The sequence below is a fragment of the Zea mays genome, chromosome 9 (assembly GCF_902167145.1).
Source record: "Zea mays cultivar B73 chromosome 9, Zm-B73-REFERENCE-NAM-5.0, whole genome shotgun sequence".
Classification (NCBI taxonomy): Eukaryota; Viridiplantae; Streptophyta; class Magnoliopsida; order Poales; family Poaceae; genus Zea; species Zea mays.
The window spans coordinates 124,879,446-124,902,569 of NC_050104.1; the positions used below are offsets into that span (position 1 = coordinate 124,879,446).

The window sequence follows — 23,124 nt, forward strand, 5'->3', positions numbered from 1 at the left end:
AATCTTTTGAATCAATTTCTTTTGTAACCAACTCCGATGATATATATTGTAATCTTGCTATAACTTGTAAATGTTGTAACTTGTAACCATTTTGTAATAAATAATTTATTTCCGCTGCAAATATTGGTGTGTGATTTGTGTTTACTTAATCTTGCGATCTTGGCGGTAAGTCGTTTATCCGGGGTCCTCGGGGCACTCGGACAGATCCTGTTAAGTTGTTTGGTGCACATGCATAGCTGTCTGAGGTCTTTGAGACAAGGACAGGTGCATGTGGGCCCGATAACTTGGGAGGTTCTGCGACAGCCAAGATCCATGGCGCCGACCCCCGCCACCTCACCATCCACGTCACCCAGGTCCCAGGCAGGCGCCATTAATGTTGGCGCCGTCACAGGTTAGCTTGGCGTCAATTATAAGGGCGCCAAGCTAGTGGTCCATTTTTGAAATGAAACTGTAAAGGACATAATTGTGAAAAAAACTCGAAAAGGACTAAATTGCAAAAAAGTTGGGCGCGCTGGCAGCACAGGACCCTTCCTTCCAACCTGATACACCAACTACGCCTGCACGTTCCTCACAGGACCTCCGTGAAAAGAAACGCAACGGGAAGCGAAGAATGCAAGCAAAGACAGAAAGGATAACATCTCCTATATCACAAGTCCAACTCAATCACCTAGGGCTTGTTTGGTTTGTAGCTAACTATGCCCCACTTTACCTAAGGTTAGTTGTTCGAATTGAATAACTAACCTTAGACAGAAAAGTTAGGCAAATTGTGGCAATTGAGGTAACGAACCAAACATGCCCCTAGTGCATCGTTACATTACATCCACCTGCCTGCTATCCTCCTACAGCTAAGCGAAGAAGCTAACACCCTGCCCTGTCCATCATCGCCCACGAATCTCCTGCAGACTCCTCAATTGTATCCCTTCATCTCCAGCAACGCATGAGAATACCTCTATGCCCTGTCCATCGCCGGCATGCTTGAGCAGCAGACACAGACAGCTTCAGGTGAAGTGCCTGCTGCCGTCCTTCCCAGCCTCAACACTCCGAGGGCGTCACGTCAGCTCCTGTTGTGAATCGGGTCCGAGCCCCGCCGGACCTTCCACTTGCTCGTCTGCGCCGCGCCAACGGCCGTCGCCGTGACGAGCCGCTTCCCTGTCCAAGAGCTGCCGCCGCCGCCGCCGCCTGCCGCGGGTGCCTCTGCTGGCGTCGGCGCCCGATCACGGCCGAGGACCACGTCCTCTCTCCTCAGGCCGCTCACCACGGCAGCAGGGTGTGCCGCCAGGAGGCAGACAAAGGCCGATATGGCGAACAGCCTTGACCACCTTCTTGCGCTCGCCATGCTGCTGCTGCTGCTGCCGCCGCTCAGCTGGAGACATGCAGCTTGTGCTGCCTGCTGCTGTGCTTTGGCTCTAGCGGCTTGGTTGATGCAGTACAATCATCAGTCACAGCACTGTCCTGTCTGTAGATATAGCACAACAACCCCAAGGCCACGCCGGGTCCCAAAGCACAACAAAGGGGCAAGGGACGGCACGACATGTCTAAGGCTGCTCATAGAAGGTTCTGAGACCCTGACAGGTACATTTTGCAAAAGCCATTGGAGGACTGGATGGCCATGTAGGGCACAACCAGAGCACCAGCAAAGAACCAACCAAGCCCTTGCTTTAGACCTCTGTTTGTTGCCATCTGCGCCATCTGCCTTTACCTATTACTACTGTCTTCAGTAAAAAAAAACAACCAACAAACAAACAAACAAACAAAACTGAAGCATTCATGCATAGGTAGAGAGTAGAGGCTGTGGTAGCCAGCAGACACCAGTACAACCCAAGTCTTTGCGCTTTTGTATGCTTTCCATTCCATCTCTTGCGCTTGCCCTTCTTGCAAGAAGCACCCTTTTCGCTTTGAATCTTCCAAGGCCACCAAAGCTACCCATTCAAACTTAAAGGACCTGCACCGAGTTTCAATAGCTTCTTTCTTTCCTCACGTTTCTCCATGTAAGATGATACGCTAACACCCAATGCTTTGCCTGCTTTGGCGCAGAACGCAGAGAGAGAGAGAGGGTGAATCTTAAAGCAAGTTTTAGGGATCCAACGGGTGTGGTTTCTTGGTCATGGTCCAAGGATGACATTTTTATCAGAGTGCCAAAGTTGAAAGATAAGGGGGGGAAAACAGAAACTAACGTCTTTTAAAGTAAAGATAGGGACAGCTTACCTGCAAATATACTGATTTATTGAGTGCCGAGCACTTAGATGCAGAAAACAAGTAGATGAATAGCTATAAATTGATGCAAGATTATGATAAGATCCCAATATATTCCCTGCTTGTGAAGTGGGCAAGGGAGCCCACAAGATCGCCCTAGCTGCAAAAGGAAAGGAGGAAAAAATTAAAGGTGGGTGGAGGAATGAATTTTCCATGATTTGGCCGGCCTTTTCTTTGGACAGATTCCTAAAGTGCTAATTCAGTTATCTTATTTTGAAAGGTAAAAGATTTCCACATTCATGTCTTGCTAAAGGACCAATAAACTAACAATCAACAGGCTTTCGTCTAGGTCTCTAGGACGGCAAGTTAGTTACACACAAAAAATTGGGATCCTATTATACAAAAGAGCAATCATATCATGCTAGTTATGGAACAAAATTAGGTCTACAGATCCTAGGTCATAAAAGGCAATGGAAAGCAACAAATTCAGATTTACTTCTCTGCTAAGGAATAGGTAATGCAACATTGGCCAGAGTTAGTGAGTTATTACCAGATAAAAAGAGCCATGATCTTAAAGCAGATAACATGTTGATCCGATCACAGTAATGATGGTGCCCTGATTAAAGTAACATCACAGCTGATTCCAAATGGCATGGTTATTTTTCTCTTGGTCATAGTTACTTGCAAAGTTATGTTATATGCTAGTAAAGACGTACTAGTACAGAACAAACCAACTTTTACCAAAGATTGCATTGGAGCTAAGGCATGTCCTTTTACTTCTCTTTAATCTGAGCTGTTAAGACATAATGCTTGCATTCACTAACTACCCATAATTTAATCTGAAACAGATTTTGTAAAATTGATAGTGCAGCAACTTAGAGCGTTTCATCTAATCTACTTAGAAAAATGACAAAAAATTTAATCTGAAACGGATTGTGTAAAATTGATAGTGCAACAACTTAGAGCATGTCATCTAATCTACTTAGAAAAATGACTCGTACGGCACTTAATTGCTCACAACTGCATATGGAGACACGTCCGTGGTCCACATATGATCAATATTTTGCAGGACATTAGAGATGAGGCTAACCCATGGTGCATGGTGGGTCCAAATGCCTTAAAAGCATTTGACCATGATTCTGTTATTAGGTCATTGATTGAGGTTTTTTGGCATTTTCTCTTGTTCTTTGGACCTTTGCGCTAATGGGCATGTATGAGTATTCTGTCTCTTTTCTTCTTAATTAAAATGACACCCAGATCTCCTGCATGATCAAGAAAAAAGAATCGTCCATATCCATCTTCGTAATTGATACAAGAAAATTTGCAAATTATGGTGAAAAGCATCAGTTGTTACTGTGAACAAAGTAGCCCTACATTCTTTTTTAACGTAAAAAGAAGCCCAACATTCAATTCTCAGATTTCCAAGATATGCTTTGTATTCCCATGAAAATAGGTATTCTTACTCATAAGTAGCTTAATCGAAGACAACTGCATAGTTGCTTGAAGTCCTACAAATGGATCGATAATTTTTGTCTCTATTCTCTATACCTTATTGAAGTGCATTTGTCCTGATGCTATTTTCAGTCTAAAAGAGTAGTTTAGACTGAGAACCGTACCGCCTTAAGTACGCCACTGAAAAATTGTAGCTGGTGGGCAAACAGAAAGATGTTCAACAAAAGGTAAAGGTGAAAGAGAAAGTACAACATGTTCAAATGAACCTTCATACCCTTGCTTCGGTGAAAAGCGAGCGGTCTGTTCGGACTAGACTTGTCCACACCTGCAAAAATGCCACCAGATCACCTGATAAAATCATATGATTTTCAATTGGGGTTAAAACCGTTTTTGTGATGTTTCTATGCCTTGACAAAGAGAATCTGCAAACTTCAGTGACTCTTGTAACAAAATGTTACCACTAAGTGATCGCAAGAAAAAACAGAATATTTCAGGCAGGAAACAAGCCCAGATCAAGAGATTCCTTCTTGGCGTTTGAAATGGAAGCAGCGAGCGCACGGGGATTGTGAAGCAAAGCAGTGGTTTGCCCTGGAGCATCTCCACTGCACGTCCCTGTGTGATGCCAATTTCTTGCTCCATTTATGCCAGAGAAGAAGCGACGGCCGAAGAAGCCACACCACGCTTTCGCCCTGCCCTAAAAGTCATGGCTACTCGGCTAGGCATTCCGTCGAGCAGATGGGCAGCGCCCTGTATCAACAGAGGCGCACGACGCAGGGGCGGCAATTTGCATCGGCGAGGCTGCGGCGGTGCGGCCTGGGAACAACCGAAGCGAATGGAACTGGGATCGGAGTGATGGATAGCAATATAGCATCGGTGTAGATTCCTGTGGCGAGGAATTTGCGTGGGATTTTCGGAAATGCAGAAGCCTGACTGGACAGGGCCTGCTGCAGAGCAAACGCCTTTTTTGGGCGGAAGAACCGCACCGCAGCACAAAAAAAAGCCCTCTGCATCCACCCGTCCACGTGTCCGATTCCGATCTGACGGACCGGATGGAAGCACCGGAACTGACGGCCCCGCCGGGCGCCGGTCACTGAGAGTGGCAAAGTAGCAATTTTTTCGACTGCGAGACGACACCGGGAAGAGAGAGGAGCCGCCCGCCGCCGCCTCAGGCCTCAGTCCAGACCCCTCGTCTCACTCGCTCCGCCGCTGGCGATTGGTGAAGAGAGCTCCGAGGTGGGCTCTACTCGTCGCGGTTCTCGCGAGGTCCGCCGATCCGCGCCCCGCTCTGGATCTCTGGCTGATTTGTTGTTCTGCAAGGTGTGTAAAAGAATGGTTCGGAGTAGTTCCGCCTCTTGTGATCTGCTGCTTCTCTGTGGTAGCCTACTATTTTGACCCTTTGCAGTACCTCGGCGATCGGGTAGTGGCTAGTCTATTATGTCTGGGTTTTGCGGCTGCAGAAATCTAGGGGTTTTGGGTGAATTGTAAGTAGGGTAACGCGAAGGAAAACCACTAAATTTACATTTATTCCTTCTCATTACATCACGGAGTCTGCAAATTGAGATCCTTCACTGACGATCCATGTTTTCCTACATGAAAATGTGATGCGTTCAGTTACATGGCTCTGATATTTGGTATTATCGAATAGTACTTTTGGATTTTAATATATATTTGTTTCTCTCAAGGTTCTGCAAAGAGCATTGGATTTTAGTCGATAATTTGACATTCCATTTAGTAGTTATTTTTATATTGGAAAGGTGTGTGTAGGATGCAGCATTGAATGTTAGTTTAATTTAATTGTTATAAACATTGAACACAACCAGGACAACATGAGGAAACCAGAGTACTATAGTAGATGGTAATGTTTGATTAAGGTTTTCAACCAGTGATATGATACCCAATTTCTCTTGGTAATCTGTTTCGACCATGCAACATATGGATGGTTTTTGATGAAATCTGGATCTCTTTTTTTTTTGAAAGGGAAATCTAGATCTAGGACTCCATTGATTTACTTCCTAGTTCCTGCCTTTTCCTATTGTTGAGGAACTTTGATATTGTTTTACCTAGGTATCAACTAGACTGGCTTACTGAATCTTAATGTCAATTCTGTTAGGGTGTGGTATGGCACGAAACTTGACTGAGAACAGGACCAGAAATACACTAATTGTGATTGTGGTTTTTGGCCTCTGTTCCTTCTTCTATCTCTTGGGTGCTTGGCAGAAAAGTGGTTCTGGAGGAGGAGACAGAATACAGAATTGGGTCAATGAGCAGACCAAATGTGCACAACTTCCAAATCTGAGTTTTGAGACCCATCATAGTGCATCCAACCTTCCAAATGATACTGGTAGTTCCAAAATCGAACCTTTCAAACCATGTGATGAGCAGTACACTGATTACACTCCTTGTGAGGAGCAAAAGCGTGCGATGACCTTCCCTAGAGATAACATGATCTATCGGGAGAGGCATTGTCCACCGGATAAGGAGAAGCTTTATTGCCTGATCCCAGCACCAAAGGGTTATGTTGCTCCTTTTCGATGGCCAAAGGGCCGTGATTTTGTTCCTTATGCCAATGTACCACACAAGAGCCTTACTGTTGAGAAGGCTATCCAGAACTGGGTGCACTATGAGGGCAATGTTTTCAGGTTTCCTGGTGGTGGAACACAGTTTCCTCAGGGTGCAGATAAATATATAGAGCAGCTTGCTTCTGTCATCCCGATAGCTGAAGGGAAAGTGAGAACTGCACTGGATACTGGTTGTGGGGTACGTGAAGTCCCAAACCTGAAAATGCATGCATATTTTTACTGAGTGATGCACCATGGTGGTTGTTCTTCTTGCACAAGCTCTAATCTTCCCTTGCTTCCTTTCTTTGTCATATTTTCATTTAGGTTGCGAGTTTGGGTGCTTACCTGTTGAATAAAAATGTTTTGACCATGTCATTTGCACCACGGGATAATCATGAGGCACAAGTACAGTTTGCATTGGAGAGAGGTGTCCCTGCATATATTGGTGTCCTCGGATCAATAAAGCTGCCATTTCCATCTCGTGTTTTTGACATGGCCCATTGCTCGAGATGTTTAATTCCATGGAGTGGAAATGGTAAGAACACAATGAGGACTTTCTTTTTGTTGCAAGTGATCCTGGTGTGGACATCTGAAGCATGAAACTTTCACTGCTCTGTTTCTGCAGATGGTATGTACATGATGGAAGTTGACAGAGTACTAAGGCCTGGTGGATTTTGGGTGCTATCAGGCCCACCCATTGGCTGGAAGATTCACTATAAAGGGTGGCAACGTTCAAAGGAAGATCTTCGGAATGAGCAAAGAAAAATAGAACACTTCGCACAACTTCTTTGTTGGAAGAAGGTATCTGAGAAGGATGGTATCGCCATATGGACAAAGAGGTTAAATGACAAGTCTTGCTCCATGAAACAAGATAATCCAAATGGTGGTAAATGTGATTTGACAAGCGACAGTGATGTGTGGTGAGTGTCATTCCTCCAGTCCTCCCAATAGAATATGATTTTTGTCCCTGAATTTTCTCTTAAATCCGACTCTATTTACTATATGCAGGTACAAGAAGATGGAAGTTTGTATGACCCCCCTACCCGAGGTTAATAGTGTAGATGAGGTTGCCGGTGGTCAACTAGAGCCTTTTCCCAAGAGGCTTTATGCAGTACCTCCTCGTATAACCGATGGCTCTGTGCCTGGTTTCTCAGTTGAGTCATATGAAGAGGACAATAACCTTTGGCGGAAACATGTTAAGGCTTACAAGAAAATCAATAACTTGCTTGATACTGGAAGATATCGCAATATAATGGATATGAATGCTGGTCTCGGTAGCTTTGCTGCTGCACTAGAATCTCCAAAAGTATGGGTCATGAATGTCATTCCAACAATTGCAAATACTTCCACTTTAGGTGTAATCTACGAGCGTGGATTAATAGGAATGTATCATGACTGGTATGTTGTATTAACGTATTTGATGTGTTGCTCTCCTGGTTTTCTCAATTTTTGTGTATTATGTTTGATTTACTCACTAAAATTCCGAAATCATTTTTCAGAGTAGTTACATTCTACTTTTATAATCTGGATAACTTTCCTTATGCTGTTAGTAAGTGTATTTGCTTTGAGAATGATATAAGAAGAATATATTCAGTTATCAATCTATGTGAAGACTGAGGGAGATAGCAGAACTCTAGATATGCTGGTGTCAGTTGAAGCCGTTTGAGGTGAAGTTGTTTGTAATAGAGAAGCGGATTAGCCATGTGACACCCTCCACTCCAACTCCATCAAGACTGGCCGCTCTCTCTTTCATCCCTGGCAGATTAGGGTTAGGGAATTTCATGGTTGAGGATTTGGACATTTGAGGGAAGGAAGTTTAGCTCGGTGGTGGAGATGGTTGCTGAGCATAGAATGTCATTGACCTGTGTATTGGAGGATGGGTAGGGTTGGTGCGGGGGCAATTCGCTCGACGGGTTAGCATAGCTGTGGGGAGCAGCAGCGGCTCTGACTGCAGGAAATGGGGGAGGGCGAGATGGAGGCTGCCACTGGAGATAGGAGGAGGTGAGCAGGTGGAGCCCTGGGACCCTTCTTGGGAAATGGTCGAAGGAAGAATAAGGTAGTTGGATGAAGGCTAAATGTAGAAGAAAGGAGAGCCCCTGGATGGAATATTCTATTAAGATCCAGTGGCCCAAAATTTGAGTGCGGGTAGTAGAGATCAACACCTAATATCTACTAGATGCACCCTGTTGGGGCGAAGGCGAAGACGCTACCCTTCGTCTATCTCGCTGCGCCAACGGAAGCAGAATAACCGGCGAGATCCACCCTTCGCCTCCTACACTACAAGACGAAGGCCTACGACGACGTCACCCCGTCCCACGTCCTCACTCGGCTTTGAGACCCACGTGTGATTCGACCCATTGTAACAGGCCCCGCACGGAGAAGTGTGTTACGGGTCCGATTTGTAATAGCTTTTCTATAATGACAGTATGTAACCCGCCTTTATGGGAATATTCCGGGGATAGTCCAGGTGCCTGAGAGTACATGCGTCCTTACATTGAGACGTTGGGCACTCGGGCACCTATAAATACCCCCGTACAGTGCCCTTGAGAGGCCAGATTAACAGAGCTATTGTCATCTCGAGTTGAAACCTTGTTTACGTTGCTTTCACTCTCCCGTTGGATCATCTTGCCCAGGAGAGCAAGTTCCAACATTTGGCGCCCACCGTTCGTGCTACGAAAAAAACCACCCGCGATGGCACCCAAGAGAGCTAGCTCGAAGGCAGCCCCATCCGTGGACGAAGCAGCGAAGGCAGCGCTGCTGGCCGAGAAAAAGGGCAAGGCCCTTGCAGACACCACCCACCAAGAAACCTGCGAAGACGACGCGCTCAGTAAGAGACAGCGCAATGATCAACCCACACCCGAAGGCACCCTCCGCACCTGCAGCTCCGGAGGACAACCGCAACCACCCCCAGGCTTCGCTCCACTAGAGGGCGAGGACGCCACTGAGGATGGCGAAGTCATCGGCGTTTCAGCAGAGGAACAGCTACAGCTGCAGGCCTTGCGCATCAAGAACCGCAACCTCCAGAAGCAGAAAGAGATCCTTGAGGCCAAGCGCCAACGTGTCTCCGCGCAGGCCAAGGTGCGCCAGATGATACGAGACGAGGAGCAGAGGGCTCAGGAGCTCGAACAAGAGATTGCGCTCATGCAGCGCGAAGGCCAAAATGATCTGCAGCACGGTCCGCCCCTCCAACAACGCGCGTCAATCGGAGACCTTCTCATTCCTCAGCGTGGACCCGTCATCCCGCACGCCGCAACATTTCAAGGCGTCAACTACCTCGATGAGCGGAGTCCCCTAGCGCCGCACCTGCAAGTGTCACCATGGCCCGCCAATTTCAGGGCAGGGGCCTACTCCAAGTACAACGGCAGCACCGACCCAGCACAGTATATCATGAGCTATCAAGTCGTTGTCGCATCGTCCGGAGGGGACGACTCCATGATGGCCAAGTCCTTCATCATTGCCCTCGAAGACCCGGCTCTAACCTGGTACACCAGGTTGCCCCCGCTGTCTATCGACTCCTGGAGAAGTCTCCGGGACAAATTTCTGCTCAACTTCCAAGGGTACCGCCCAGACACCGACGCCTTGGCCGAACTTTCACTCTGCAAGCAACTGGAGAAAGAAACTCTGCGGGAGTACTACCGCAAGTTCCTCACTCTCAAGTCACAACTGCCTTCGGTCGATGACCAAATCGCCATTCACTACGCCATCAGTGGCCTTCGGGCGGGCGTCCTCTACAGCCACTGCATCAGGGAGCCACCAAAGAACCTCCAGGAGCTCTATCAACTATTTGAAAAATATGCCAGATCCGAAGAGCTCCACCAGCGAAAGGTCGAGTCCCAGAGGAAACCCAAGGACCCTCCGCAGTCCAGCCGAACGTGGACAAGACCTTCGCAGTCAGACTCCGGTCGGGACAGCCGCAGTCAGCAGCAGGTGCACAACATTGCCAACCAGCACCCCGCTGGTGAGACCCCTCGCCGTCAAGATTATACCCCCCAGGGCCGCGGCAATGGCACGCGTGGTCGGGGTCGAGGACGGGCACAACAGCCGCGCAGGTTTTACTGCCTATTTCACGGCGAAGATTGCGCGCACCCGACGAGGGACTGCCCGGAAACGAAGGCCACCAGGGACAGAATGTCCCGGGCGCAACCCGCCGACAACCCAAGAGTTGTCGCCCACACATATCAACACCACCTACCACAACCATACAACCACGGCCCCGCTCAGCATCCACCTAACCACGCATACCAACACCACCAGAAGGTACAAACCGTACCATCCCCGCTCTAGCCTCCGCACCCGCATCAGCCAAACATCCACCACCCAAATCACCCCAAGCACCAAAGCAAGAAGACTTCGCTGATCAGCCATATCGCGGAGTCATTCACATGATCACTGGGGGGTCCAGCGTCGACTTCGACACGAAGCGACAGAAGAGGGACCACTACCGAAGCATCAACCACGTCGCCGTCACCGGCCCAGTCGTGCAAACGAAGTGGTCCCACGTGCCGCTGACCTTCGACGCCAGAGATGTCGACCTGCGCAGCGCACCTCACATGGACGCCATGGTAATCAACTGCAGCGTGGCAGGCTAGGACCTGCACAAAGTCTTGGTTGACAACGGCAGCCAGACGGACATCATTTTCCTCCACGCCTTCGACCGCATGGGCATCAACCACAGTCTACTCAAGCCTTCGGAAAACCCCTTATATGGCTTCGGCGGCAAGGGCACCTTTCCTGTGGGCAAGATAGAGCTCCCCCTGTCCTTCGGTGTAGCACCCAATGCGCGAAGTGAGCAGGTCACCTTCGACATCGTGGACATGGTATACCCGTACAACGCCATAATGGGTCGGGGCTCCATCAACAAGTTTGAAGCAGCCATTCACGGACTTTACCTGTGCATGAAAATCTCGGGTCCACAAGGCGTGATCACAGTCTATGGCAACCAGCAGACCGCGCGCAACATTGAAAGAGACTTCGTTCCAGGGCAAAGGAACGTACACTGCCTCACGACGCAGCGCAAAGTCCCCGAGGCCGCCCGTCCAACCGCCAACGGGCATGCAAAGGCACAGCTGCAGAGCAACGACGGAACGAAGACAGTTCCCCTTGACCAAGCAACGCCCAAGCAAACGGTCATCATAAGCGAAGACCTTACTTCGCATGACGAGGAGAGACTCATCTCCTGTCTTTCCAAAAATAAGGACGTCTTCGCCTGGTCCGCACTCGACCTGGTCGGCGTCAGTCGCACTATCATCGAGCACAGCCTGGGCATCGACCCTTCGGTGCGGCCGAAGAAGCAAAGACTGCGCAAAATGTCTGATGAGAAAACGGAAGCCGCCAAAGCCGAGGTACACCGCCTGCTTGAGGCCAATTTCATTGAACTAGTTGCCTACCCTACGTGGCTCGCTAACGTAGTCATGGTGCAAAAAAAGAGCGGCAAGTGGCGGATGTGCATTGATTTCACCAGTCTCAACAAGGCCTGCCCAAGGATAATTTCCCGATGCCTCGGATCGACAAGATCGTCGATAGTGCGGTCGGATGCGAAGTCATGTCACTTCTTGACTGCTTCTCGGGCTATCACCAAATATATATGAAAGAGGAAGACAAGTCCAGCACCAGTTTTATCACACCCTTCGGCACGTATTGCTTCGTCAGAATGCCGGAAGGACTAAAGAACGCTGGGTCCACCTTCTCTCGCCTCACCAAGACAGTGCTTGAGAGCCAAGTCGGCCGGAACATATTCACGTATGTGGACGACATTGTCGTCGCCAGCAAAAACAAAGAGGACCATCTGGCCGACCTCGCAGAAACATTCGCGACTATGCGGGACGCACGACTTCGCTTAAACCCCGAGAAGTGTGTCTTCGACGTTCGCCAGGGGAAGATACTGGGCTACCTGGTGTCGCACCGCGGGATCGGAGCCAATCCGACCAAGATCCAGGCCATCATCAACATGACGCCACCGCAGTCAGCCAGAGATGTCCAACGTCTGACAGGAAGATTGGCCGCCCTCAACAGATTCATTTCCAAGTCCGCAGACCGAAGCCTACCTTTCCTCAAAACGCTACGCGGCGCAAAGGACTTCGCATGGGGACCAGAGCAAGCGGCGGCCTTCGCATCACTAAAGCAGCACCTGTCAGAGTTGGCAATCCTTACCAGCCCCAACCCCTCGCTACCCCTGTTGCTCTACGTCGTAGCTTCGCCACACGCAGTCAGCACAGCATTGGTCCAAGAGCAGGCTAGAGAGGGCACAACTCGGCAGTGTCCAGTTTATTTCGTCTCCGAAGTCCTCACGACTTCCAAATGCAACATGACGGAGTTGGAAAAAATTGCCTACGCAGTCGTTATGGCATCGCGCAAGTTGCGCCACTATTTCGAAGCATTCAAGGTACGGGTCACCTCGGACAGGGGACTCGGCGAATTATTCAGAAATCCGGAGGCGTCTGTCCGGATCGCCAAATGGGCAGCCGAGCTCTCCCGCTACCACATTACCTTCGAGTCCAGGACAGCCATCAAGTCGCAAGTTCTGGCAGACTTCATCGTTGACTGGACAGGGCCAATAACGCAACCAGACGGGCCTGCAGAGAAGGTGTGGACCATCCATTGCGACGGCGCATGGTGCCATGCGGGGGCAGGCGCCGCTGCAGTCATCACGTCACCCACAGGGGTCAAACACAGATACGCGGCACGCCTCAGCTTTGCTTTGGAGTCCGACAGATGCACCAACAATGTAGCAGAGTACGAAGCTGTCATCCTCGGCCTTCGTAAGCTACGGGCGCTTGGTGTCACTACATGCATAATCAAAACAGACTCCAAAGTAGTTGCCGGCCAGGTCGAGAAAGATTATGCAGCAAAGGACCCCGCTCTCATGCAGTATCTCATGGCTGTCCGCAGTCTTGAGAGACAATTTAAGGGCTTCACCTTGCAACATGTGGACCGTGCCAAGAACGAGGAGGCCGATGCGTTGGCTAAAGCAGCAGCCAGAGGCGAGACCTTGCCCTCCGACGTGTTCTACCATATCATCGGCACGCCAGCCGTCCGCAGCCAGAGGGCCTACAAATAACCAACGACACCGAAGGCCACCGCATAGTCAACCTCATCATGACCGAAGACTGGCGCGCGCCAATCACCCTGTTCCTGCAGGGATATTACCATCCAAGTGACATCAACGAGGCCAAGCGCCTCAAGCACCGAAGCCGAGACTTCGCACTCATTGAAGGCCAGCTTTACAAGAAGGGGGTCAGCCAACCCATGCTTAAATGTGTCACCGAGACCGAAGGCGTCCAAATCCTGCGCAAAGTCCACAGCGGGACTTGCGGCTCTCACGCGGGGCCCAGGGCCAAGCTGATCGCCCACACGTGGCCCCTTCAGCGCTGGGGCCTGGACATCGTCGGGCCACTACCCACGGCCCAAGGGAACCTCAAGTTCACCTTCGTCGCCGTCGAGTATTTTACCAAGTGAATCGAGGCAAGGGCAGTATTCACGATAACATCGAAGACTGCCCAGAAATTCTTCTGGCAAAACATTGTTTGTCGATTCGGAGTCCCGTCCGAGCTCACATTTGACAACGGCAAACAATTTGACAGCCAGGACTTCAAAGACTTCTGCTTTTCCATTGGCACCAAGCTTGCCTTCGCCTCAGTATATCACCCACAATCCAACGGCGTCGTGGAGCGCGCCAACGGCAAAATTTTCACGGCCATCAAGAAAATGCTTCTCGACGACAAGAAGGGTAAATGGGCCGACCTGCTACCTGAAGCAGTCTGGGCGCTAAACACGACCGAGTGCCGGGCGACTGGGTTCACTCCTTTCCGCCTGCTATATGGGTCGGAGGCCATGACTCCGCAGGAAATAAAACATGGGTCACCACGGACAAGCACTTCAGCCGTCCCCGACGTAGACGAACCAACTTCGAAGGACCTCATCGACGGAGACCGTGTCTTCGCCCTGCAGGCCCTCAACAAATACCAAGCTCAAACAAAAACATGGCGCGACCACACAGTCGTCCCGAGAGAATTCAATGAAGGGGACCTCGTACTCGTCCGGACAACTCGGACAGAGTCACGGGGAAAGCTGGAGCCAAAGTGGGAGGGTCTCTTCATCGTCAAGACGAAGGCGTCCCCCAGCGCGTACAGGCTAACAACGCCATCCGGCGAAGACTTAGAGCATTCCTGGAATATTGACAATCTCCGTAAATTTTTTGTTTGAATCCTCAGGGCTAACACGCCCTTGTAATTCACCAAACAGTTTTTTTCCGGCCCGCACTCTTTTCCTCCCGGGGGGTGAGGTTTTTAATGAGGCGGAGCCATGTAATATACACACAAAAATCCCCCGCAAAAAATTAAAACAATGTCGAAAAAGACCGCATCGACGGTCTTCGGCATTCGACCACATCGAAGTCACCGCGAGGGGCAGCGCTGGCCACCCTCGCGTGCGACATTCCGCGCAAAAGTCGCCTAAGGGTGCAGCCGGACTAGCACAATAAGTGCGAAAAATCGAAATCTTTTCCAAAAGACTCTCCGTGCAAAAGTTGCCTAAGGGTGCAACCGGACTAGCACAATAAGTGCGCAAAATCGAAGTTTTTTCCAAAAGACTCTCCGTGCAAAAGTCGCCTAAGGGTGCAGCCGGACTAGCACAATAAGTGCGAAAAATCGAAGTCTTTTCCAAAAAAAACTCCGCGCAAAAGTCGCCTACGGGTGCAGCCGGAATAACAGGTACGAAAAATCGAAGTCCTTTTCAAAAGAACTCCGTACAGAAGCCTACGGGAGCAGCCTGATCAACGAAAGCGCACAGCTTCATCACACAAAATTATGGTTACATACATACAACGAGGGCATCAAACATCACATTGGCTCAACCTTCGGGATGATACCCATCTCCCTATAGTTGAACAACATTATCCTCAATTCCTCACCCGCAAACAGACTTCGCAGCTCCCCCTCACCCACACTCGCCCCAGCCGGCGAGGACAACAATTCCCGTTTGCCAATCCCGTCCACACGAAGACGACCACCCTCCATCTCACCACGATGACGCCTATCACTTCGCGACAACTCACCCACTCTCCGTTTTGCCACCGCCCTTCGCCGCCTACGCCCAGCACTCGCACCCGGAAGATCCTCAGCACCCATCACACGCGGAGAAGTCTCCACCGCAGCCACATCCAACGCTGCAAAATAATCCAAGTCCTCCTCCGAAGACTCCTCTGTCCACACAATCGAACTCCCAGAATCATCAGACTCAAAACACTTAGACACAGAATCATCAGAATCGTCTTCAGCAACCACGGTCGAAGTCGCCGCAAAATTAGCATTGTCAGTAGCGGTTGCGTGCGCAGGCCCAAACCCCTGAACCTGCGCATCAACCGAGGTTCAGTAACACACAGACAAAATTTACAAACTCCGCAACACCTATTCAGCCACCTGCGAAGGCCCGGCCGCGGCCGTAGGGTCTTCGGCTGTCGGCTCTGCCGCCACCCTCAAGGCATCTTCGCTCGTCGGCACAGGGGCTGACAAAGGGTCTTCACCAGCCACAGTAGGCACGGGCACAGCCGAGGAGCCTTCACCGGCATCCGAGGACGGCACCAGATTGGCCTCCGCAGCCTCGGGCGGCGCGCCAGCCAGTCCTCCAAGGTCCTCGACGTCCTCGGCATGCGCCATCTGCAACAACAGCACACTCATTCAACAAAACCACACATACACACACATATAACCGCACAAAAAATAGCCTTTACCTGCTCTATCGCCCTATCGGACCGCTCCCTGACCGCCTCCCGACCGTGCGGACCCCACATCCTATCGAAGAGTGCCCCGCTGACTGCTTCACCACAGGGTCTTCGACCTTGAAGATTTCATGTTCAAAGTTCTCGTCTGCTTGGTCGAAGACCTCGTAATGCCTGCACCCCTCGCGGGACAGTGCATTCATCGCCCCCTCGCAGGTGACGAGGGAGGCGAAGGACATGAAACCCGTCACTATGGTCGGGAGAACCAGCAACTCCTCCTGCAACCATTCGAGGAAGCGAAGGCCCGCTTCTTGGCCGGGCACTTCGAAGTCAGCAGTCCGCGCACCCAGCTCGCGGTACGTGTCCACAAACTGCGCGTGCGACCGCTCGACTTCCGAGCGCGTCGAGGCCTCGGCCTTGTCCACGCGGCCGCGCAGGGCGTTGTACCTCGCCTCCAGCTCTTCGGCGCGTTGGCTGGCGAGACTGCTCTCCGCTCGCGCCACCTTGGCCTCCGCGCGCGCAGCCTGCGCTTCAGCGATGGCATGGTTCGCCTCCCTCCTCTCCTCCACCAGCTGGCGCCGGAGGTCCGTCTTCTCGGCCTCTAGGGCAGCCACTTTCTCCGCCAGCCTGCGGTTTTTACTTTCCGCAGCCGACTTCTCCCGGACAGCATCTGCATGCTGCGCCCGGAGACTCTCGACTTCGGCGGCCACGTCCGCAGTCAAGACACCCGACGCGACGCGGTCGGCGAAGTCGGCCGCCTGACAAAAACCCATGAGACCCAAACCCTCAGGGAAACAACAAACATCGAAGTCCAGCACAACTTACTTGCTTCAGCTGCTGCGACAGCTGCCGCGACGTTTCCCTCAGTCGCTGGGACATGGAGCCCGCCACGTCCCTGGCGGCAGCGGCCGTCAGAATTTCGCCGCTCGCGCAGAAAGCGGCCCACGGGTCCTGTGCGGCACCCTTCGCCCCAACCACCGCCGTTGACGTCGTGGTTGCCACCGAAGGCGGGACAACAACCAATTGCCTCTCGCCCAACCCTGCAACATATCACCGGTCAGAAGACCTCGAAAAAAAACTTACCAACAAAATAATCCTCGACACTGATGTTCGTGCCGAAGTCAGCGACACGCCTCCCCGGTGAGGGCAGCTCCCGCCCTTTCACGGGTTCGCCCGGGGGTGGCTTGCTCCCGCCAGATGCGGCAGCCTTCGCGCTCGCCGGCGCCTTGCTGGGTCCGGGGGCAGCCGGTTTCGCAGCCGGCACTGGCTTGCTACTGCCAGAGGCAGCAGCCTTCGCGCTCCCCCGCGCCCTATTCACCTCGCGCATAGGATCCGCGATCCTGACGACCGCTCGACGCTTCTGCGCAGCGTCTTGACGGTCCTTGTTCATCTCTGCCGACACAACAACAGCAATATTTCGTCCGTAAGGAAAAACCTTCAAGTCACGAGCCATGCGAGACGTAAAAAAGTCTTCGCCAGCCGCGCGGGGGATCGGAACATTCTTGGGCCATCGACCCCCGGTAACCTCCAGGATCCGCGCCGAAGACTCCCGGAGCTCGGGCGAAGACATCCTTCCACCGAGGGCTGCGCACGTTCCCATCAATTCTGCAGCAAAACTTTCGGAGACCCCCAGTTCCCCCACTGCAGTACCTAGTTTTCTCTTCTTAATGGCTGGGGCGGCCTCCTGCGAAGGGTCCTCTTCAGTCGCGGCCACTGGCCTCTTCCCGCGGCGGTCGACGGCATCTTCCCCGGGATAGCCGTTGTACGGCAGGTGATTCAGCTCGAAGACCCTGTTCAAGCGAACGTTGGATCCGCGAATATCCCAACTCCGCAGGGCCTCCGTCCTGGGCACATAACGCCCCACAATACGCACAGCCCCATCTTCCGCTTCCCGCACGACCGCAGCGGGATCCCGGCCTCGCAGATCCAACGCGAAGGCCGGACTTCGCACTTTCTGCCCACCCAGGGAGGGCATCTCGCGAGGGCATACTTCGCCCAACGCCCATCCATGCGCCAAGGGCCACACCCCATACCCGATGAACTCTTCAACCAAATCGCGCTCACTACTCATACGGGCAGCGCTCCGAAGGGCTCCCTCATTCTCATCACCCTCCGCCACCTCAAACTGCTGGTACGCCACGTAAAAATGGGAGCACATAATGGCCACGGGGAGCCCTGGGTGGTCTTCGACTTCGCCCTCAGAAACATAGAACCAGAAATCCCACCAGTTGCCCCACTTATTACGGGCACAAGGAACCAACTCCACGACTTCCATCGAAGTCTTTTCGGTCCTCGGCGTAAATGTGCACGATCCAAACTGTGCAATATTATGTCCAATTTTTCTTTTTTGCCAGTGCAGACAGTACTGTTTGGCGAAGACTTCCACAGAAGGTTGACCGCCATACGAGGTTGTCGCCCAGACATACTTCGCCAGGGCCACCACGGCGTTAGGTGTGAGCTGGTGGACCTGGACCTCAAATCTTCGTAGGACCTCCGCCACAAAGCGATGTGCAGGCAGGCGAAGGCCAGCGGTGAAAAAAGCCTCGAAAACGACCAACTCGCCCTCGGGCTCGGGAACCTCCTCCGCCCCTGAGACACGCCCAACTCCGCTGCCAAAATATCCCAACTGCTGCATATCCTACACGCGGACCGAGGAAATCCGCGAAACGCCGAACTCCACCGTATCACCCCGATGTAACTCCGCTGCCTCCACATTGCCCGAGGTATCCTCAGACGACGCTTCGGCCGTCGGCGTGTTCGCAGCAGACGAGGAAGAAGACGGCATGGCTACGTACCGTCGGCGGCGGCGCGCGGTCTGTTTGACGCGGGCCAGATCTCCGGCAAACAGGAGCAAGGAGGGCAGACGAGCGGACGAGCGATTTCAAAAGGAGGCTAGGGTTTTGCGGCGCGCAGAAAGGTAAGAGAACCTGACCTGCGCCGCCCCCCTTTTATACACAGGACGCGCCGCTTCGGGAAACCCGCAGTCCAACAGTACGGCGTCCATCAACGGTCACATCAAAAACCCCGTGGAACCACTTCGAGCGAGGGCAGCGTCTCCACCATCTAGCGAAGTCTTCGGCACCAGATGACTTAGTCGAACTGGTCCCTCGGAGGGCAAATGTTGGGGCGAAGGCGAAGACGCTACCCTTCGCTCCAGCCTTCGTCTATCTCGCTGCGCCAAAGCAGAATAACCGGCTAGATCCACCCTTCGCCTCCTACACTACAAGACGAAGGCCTACGACGACGTCACCCCGTCCCACGTCCTCACTCGGCTTTGAGGCCCACGTGGGATTCAGCCCATTGTAACAGGTCCCACACGGAGAAGTGTGTTACGGGCCCGATTTGTAATAGCTTTTCTATAATGACAGTCTGTAACCCGCCTTTATGGGAATATTCCGGGGATAGTCCAGGTGCCTGAGGGTACATGCGTCCTTACATTGAGACGTTGGGCACTCGGGCACCTATAAATACTCCCGTACAGTGCCCTTGAGAGGCCAGATTAATAGAGCTATTGTCATCTCGAGTTGAAACCTTGTTTACGTTGCTTTCACTCTCCCGTTGGATCATCTTGCCCAGGAGAGCAAGTTCCAACACACCCTACAAAAACTTGTCACCAAGGTCATCATATGAATTTTTTATGTTTGTGATTTGTTCACTAGTATGAGTTTTTTCTTTAAAAACTGAGTTCTTATATTTCTCTTTGAGTTTATTGACTTGCCGTATGCCTGCCAGTTTTGGTGCATTGCAAAATATTGTTTTTTCTCATCGAATGTTCATTTGTTCGTCATACACTTAATTCTTGGTTCAGGTGTGAAGGATTTTCTACTTATCCAAGGACATATGACCTCATACATTCTAATGATATCTTCAGCTTGTACCAAAACAAGTAAGCTTGTGGCATTTGTAAAATTGCAGTGTGACAAGTTTGTGAATAAAACTTCCCAACTATATTTGTGTTCTTGAACAGGTGCCAATTTGAAGATATACTCCTGGAAATGGACAGAATCTTACGCCCAGAGGGTGCAATCATAATTCGTGACAAGGTTGATGTTCTTGTAAAAGTGGAGAAGATAGCCAATGCCATGAGGTGGAAGACAAGATTGGCTGATCATGAGGGTGGCCCTCATGTACCTGAGAAGATACTCTTCGCGGTCAAGCAATACTGGACTGCTGAAAAAACAAGCAGCTAACGTTGTTCATTTTCATTTTTTTCTCCAGTCACAGCTAACTTGCCCCCTGGCTGTGTTTATTGGAAAAATTTCTGTCGATTATACAGCCCATGTTTGTTACTGAAAATATAAAACAACCCCCTTGAGGGGGAGTAAATTATGTGGGATTTAGCTGTGAACTTGGGATTTGATTATTCCACTGGTGCCGAGACGCAGAAGACATGCCAAAAGGATCAATTGGCATTGTACTAGTGACTCATATCTGATCAGACAGATGCAACTGCTTATAGTTGGAACCCTGCAGCAGTCCGTCAGGAAGTTATGAACTAGCAGTGAACTTATAGTTTTGTATAGGACTCCTTTGCCCCTCCACTCACTTTTTTTTTGTTGTATCTCAGAATTTCATCAACTGGATTGTATCTCAACCCATAAGGTCTTCCTATCCTATTTTATTTTAATTGACAAACATTTTGGGCCCAAGGATGCAACTTGTGACCTTGGTTACTAATGAGATGATAATGTTTTCTTTTTTGTTGTGGATGTAAGTTGGTTACTAATGAGATGATATGTTTTCTTTTTATGTAAGTTGGAGCGAAAGGGGCTGAGTTGGTTAGGTGATCTGAATTTTCATGATGCTGTGATGAATGAGATGTCAGTTGTCACAGACCAATTTCTGAAATGTTGCTGTTTTGCGTGTAACGGTTGAGGCCAGACGCAGGTTTTTTTTTCAGTTCCACCGCTGTCAAAACTTTGTTTGGTAATGACAGAGCTCGCATGGTTCCACAATGTGCCATGTAATTGCATTGCTCGGAGAAGTATTTGGGTTAAACACATCTGCCAACTTTGCATGTTCTGAACGCAACCTGGAACCTACTCTTTCTTTTGTACTCATAAAATTTTCAAACTGCTCAAATTTACCATGGGGCGTTTTCCTGATCACATTTTAGCATACCTTCGCAGAAGCAGATAAACAGAGCAGGCATGCATATATACTGACCGACACTACTCGGGTACTACTATTAAGAGAGCTGCTTGTTCAAGTAGACTCTCTTCGAAAGGAACATAGTGTTAACTGTTAAGTAACCCGAGTTAGGGTTATGTGGGCAAATAACTGTTTTGCCTCTAAGGGGTCTCATATCTCTATATAAGGAACGTGTACACCTCATAATATAGAGATCAGAAAGAGGCCAGAGGCCCCAATCCTATATCATGTGTCTCGTGTGTTTTCTCTGTCGTGTTTATGGGAAGGGAGATGGCTCTACAGCTTCTCGCGCCTCTACTGCTGACGGGAGGGAAGGGAGCGGATCTGGTGATCCGTGGTAACGTAGTTCTTAACACGTTATCAGCACGCTCTACCTCGACGTTGCTGCGAGATCAGATCTGCATTAACTCTCCATCAAGCTGGCAGGTCTCCGGCCTTGTCGAACTCTCCTACACGAGAGACTTCGATTTTCCCTCTACGTAATTGATCGGTATGGCTTGTAGATCGAATATAGTGTTCTTGTTCTACTGTTGTGCATGCGCTGCGATCCGTGCGCCATGGACTCGCCGTCATGGTGTTGAGCCTGTGCGGCCGTCATGGTGTTGAGCATGTGTGATCTGAAAGGAGTGGCTGCGCGAAAAAAATGGTTTCGGCCAAAGCTAAATGGTTGCATGCTGAAGGTCACTGGTGGCATTTTTCTGTACCTGGTCAAAGCGATTCCTTGCATGCAGTCATGCAGTGTGTCCATGTACGCATGTTTCATCCATCACTGCGCCGTGAATAGAAAATCTTGCATGCACTCTTTCCGCTGAATTTCAGTTGAGTTTGTATGCATGATGCGTATCCTTTATTCTATTTATTTTCTATTACAAATAATTAATAGAAAAAAATATGTGCTTAAATATGAGAATTTTTTTTACACCAGATATGTTATGTTTATGGATTAAATCTGGTATTATTTTTCTGCTTTTATTTCTGTAGTAAATAATTAGCAGAAAGATATGAAGGCTATATTGTGCATACTTAAATCGCTCTAAATATTTATATTGCGTTGAGCTTTTAAACTCACGATGAGCGATTAAATTGTATAGTGAGTACTCGGACACGCTGATCAAGCTGCATTATTAATCGGCTGAATTATGACATCGGCTAAGCATTGGCTGTGCCCTGACAACACGATGCAGTATTTGTGTCGTATGAACTTGGTTGTGTCATGTGATTGCTATGTTGCACTCTCATTTAATCGGACCGCTCCCGTTGAGTCGGACCGCTATTGCCGAGTTGCATATTTTTCGCATGCCCTATAGGCACTATTCGTCTGTCATGATCATCGAGCCACAAATGCGCCTGTTACGCACGTTGTGTGGACTTATCGTGTACCCCGACTATTGTTCCAATATTGTGATTGTTGTGCTTATTACAAAGGCTTGCTATGTTGTCGTAGCCCTGATGGTCGCACATGCGTTGACGCCACATATGCTAGAGCTTGTAATCATGTGGATTGTGGAAGGTTGTTCAAGGTCCTAAAGTCACATTATGTGCAATCTTCGTAAACAATTTTGTTTGTCTCTATATTTTATTTATTTGTGTTGTGTGGCATCATATATTTATATATATCGCCAAATGGCCATAACAACTATATCAAGCTCTATAGTGCTTGGAAATCTGGGAAATTAAATTGAAATACAATGAAACACAAAAAAAATAATTCTCTGCTCTGTACTCGTGCATAAAGTTTTACCCGAAGTAACCCGAAGATATATAATATAATGCATGAAAGCCTTTTTGGCATAAAAGACATCATAAATTGGGATTATATAAGTAAGTAAAAAGTCCTTACCAGATGATTTAAGACCAAAAATCTCAGTCATACATTGCTCAACCAGATGTTAGCACATTGCTCTCTTTGTCGCTGAATTACATAAAGCAAAATATGAGATAAAAGAACATGTAACCGCTAGCAACACGAAGTTGCGAGTATACCGAGAGATTATTCTGAGAAAATTTGCACTATATTGGTGTGAAAACCATTGTGTGTTCCTGTAGAACCACTTT

At 49.9% G+C, this 23,124-nt stretch overlaps 1 protein-coding gene across 2 annotated transcripts; it reads left to right on the forward strand.

Moving 5' to 3' along the window:
- The first annotated feature begins 843 nt into the window (after positions 1-843).
- On the forward strand, positions 844-20,667 carry LOC100383457 (uncharacterized). Of its 2 annotated transcripts, NM_001357147.1 has the most exons (7): positions 844-4,962; positions 5,756-6,402; positions 6,528-6,738; positions 6,829-7,123; positions 7,212-7,601; positions 19,727-19,804; positions 19,886-20,564. In NM_001357147.1, exons 2-7 carry the CDS (start codon positions 5,764-5,766, stop codon positions 20,106-20,108), a joined length of 1,836 nt encoding a protein of 611 aa, NP_001344076.1. In that variant the 5' UTR covers positions 844-4,962; positions 5,756-5,763; the 3' UTR covers positions 20,109-20,564. The 2 variants fall into 2 exon arrangements, with proteins under 2 accessions (NP_001344076.1, XP_008660000.1); XM_008661778.4 differs by lacking the exon at positions 5,756-6,402 and having other exon boundaries at positions 4,774-4,962; positions 19,886-20,667.
- The last annotated feature ends 2,457 nt before the right edge of the window (positions 20,668-23,124 follow it).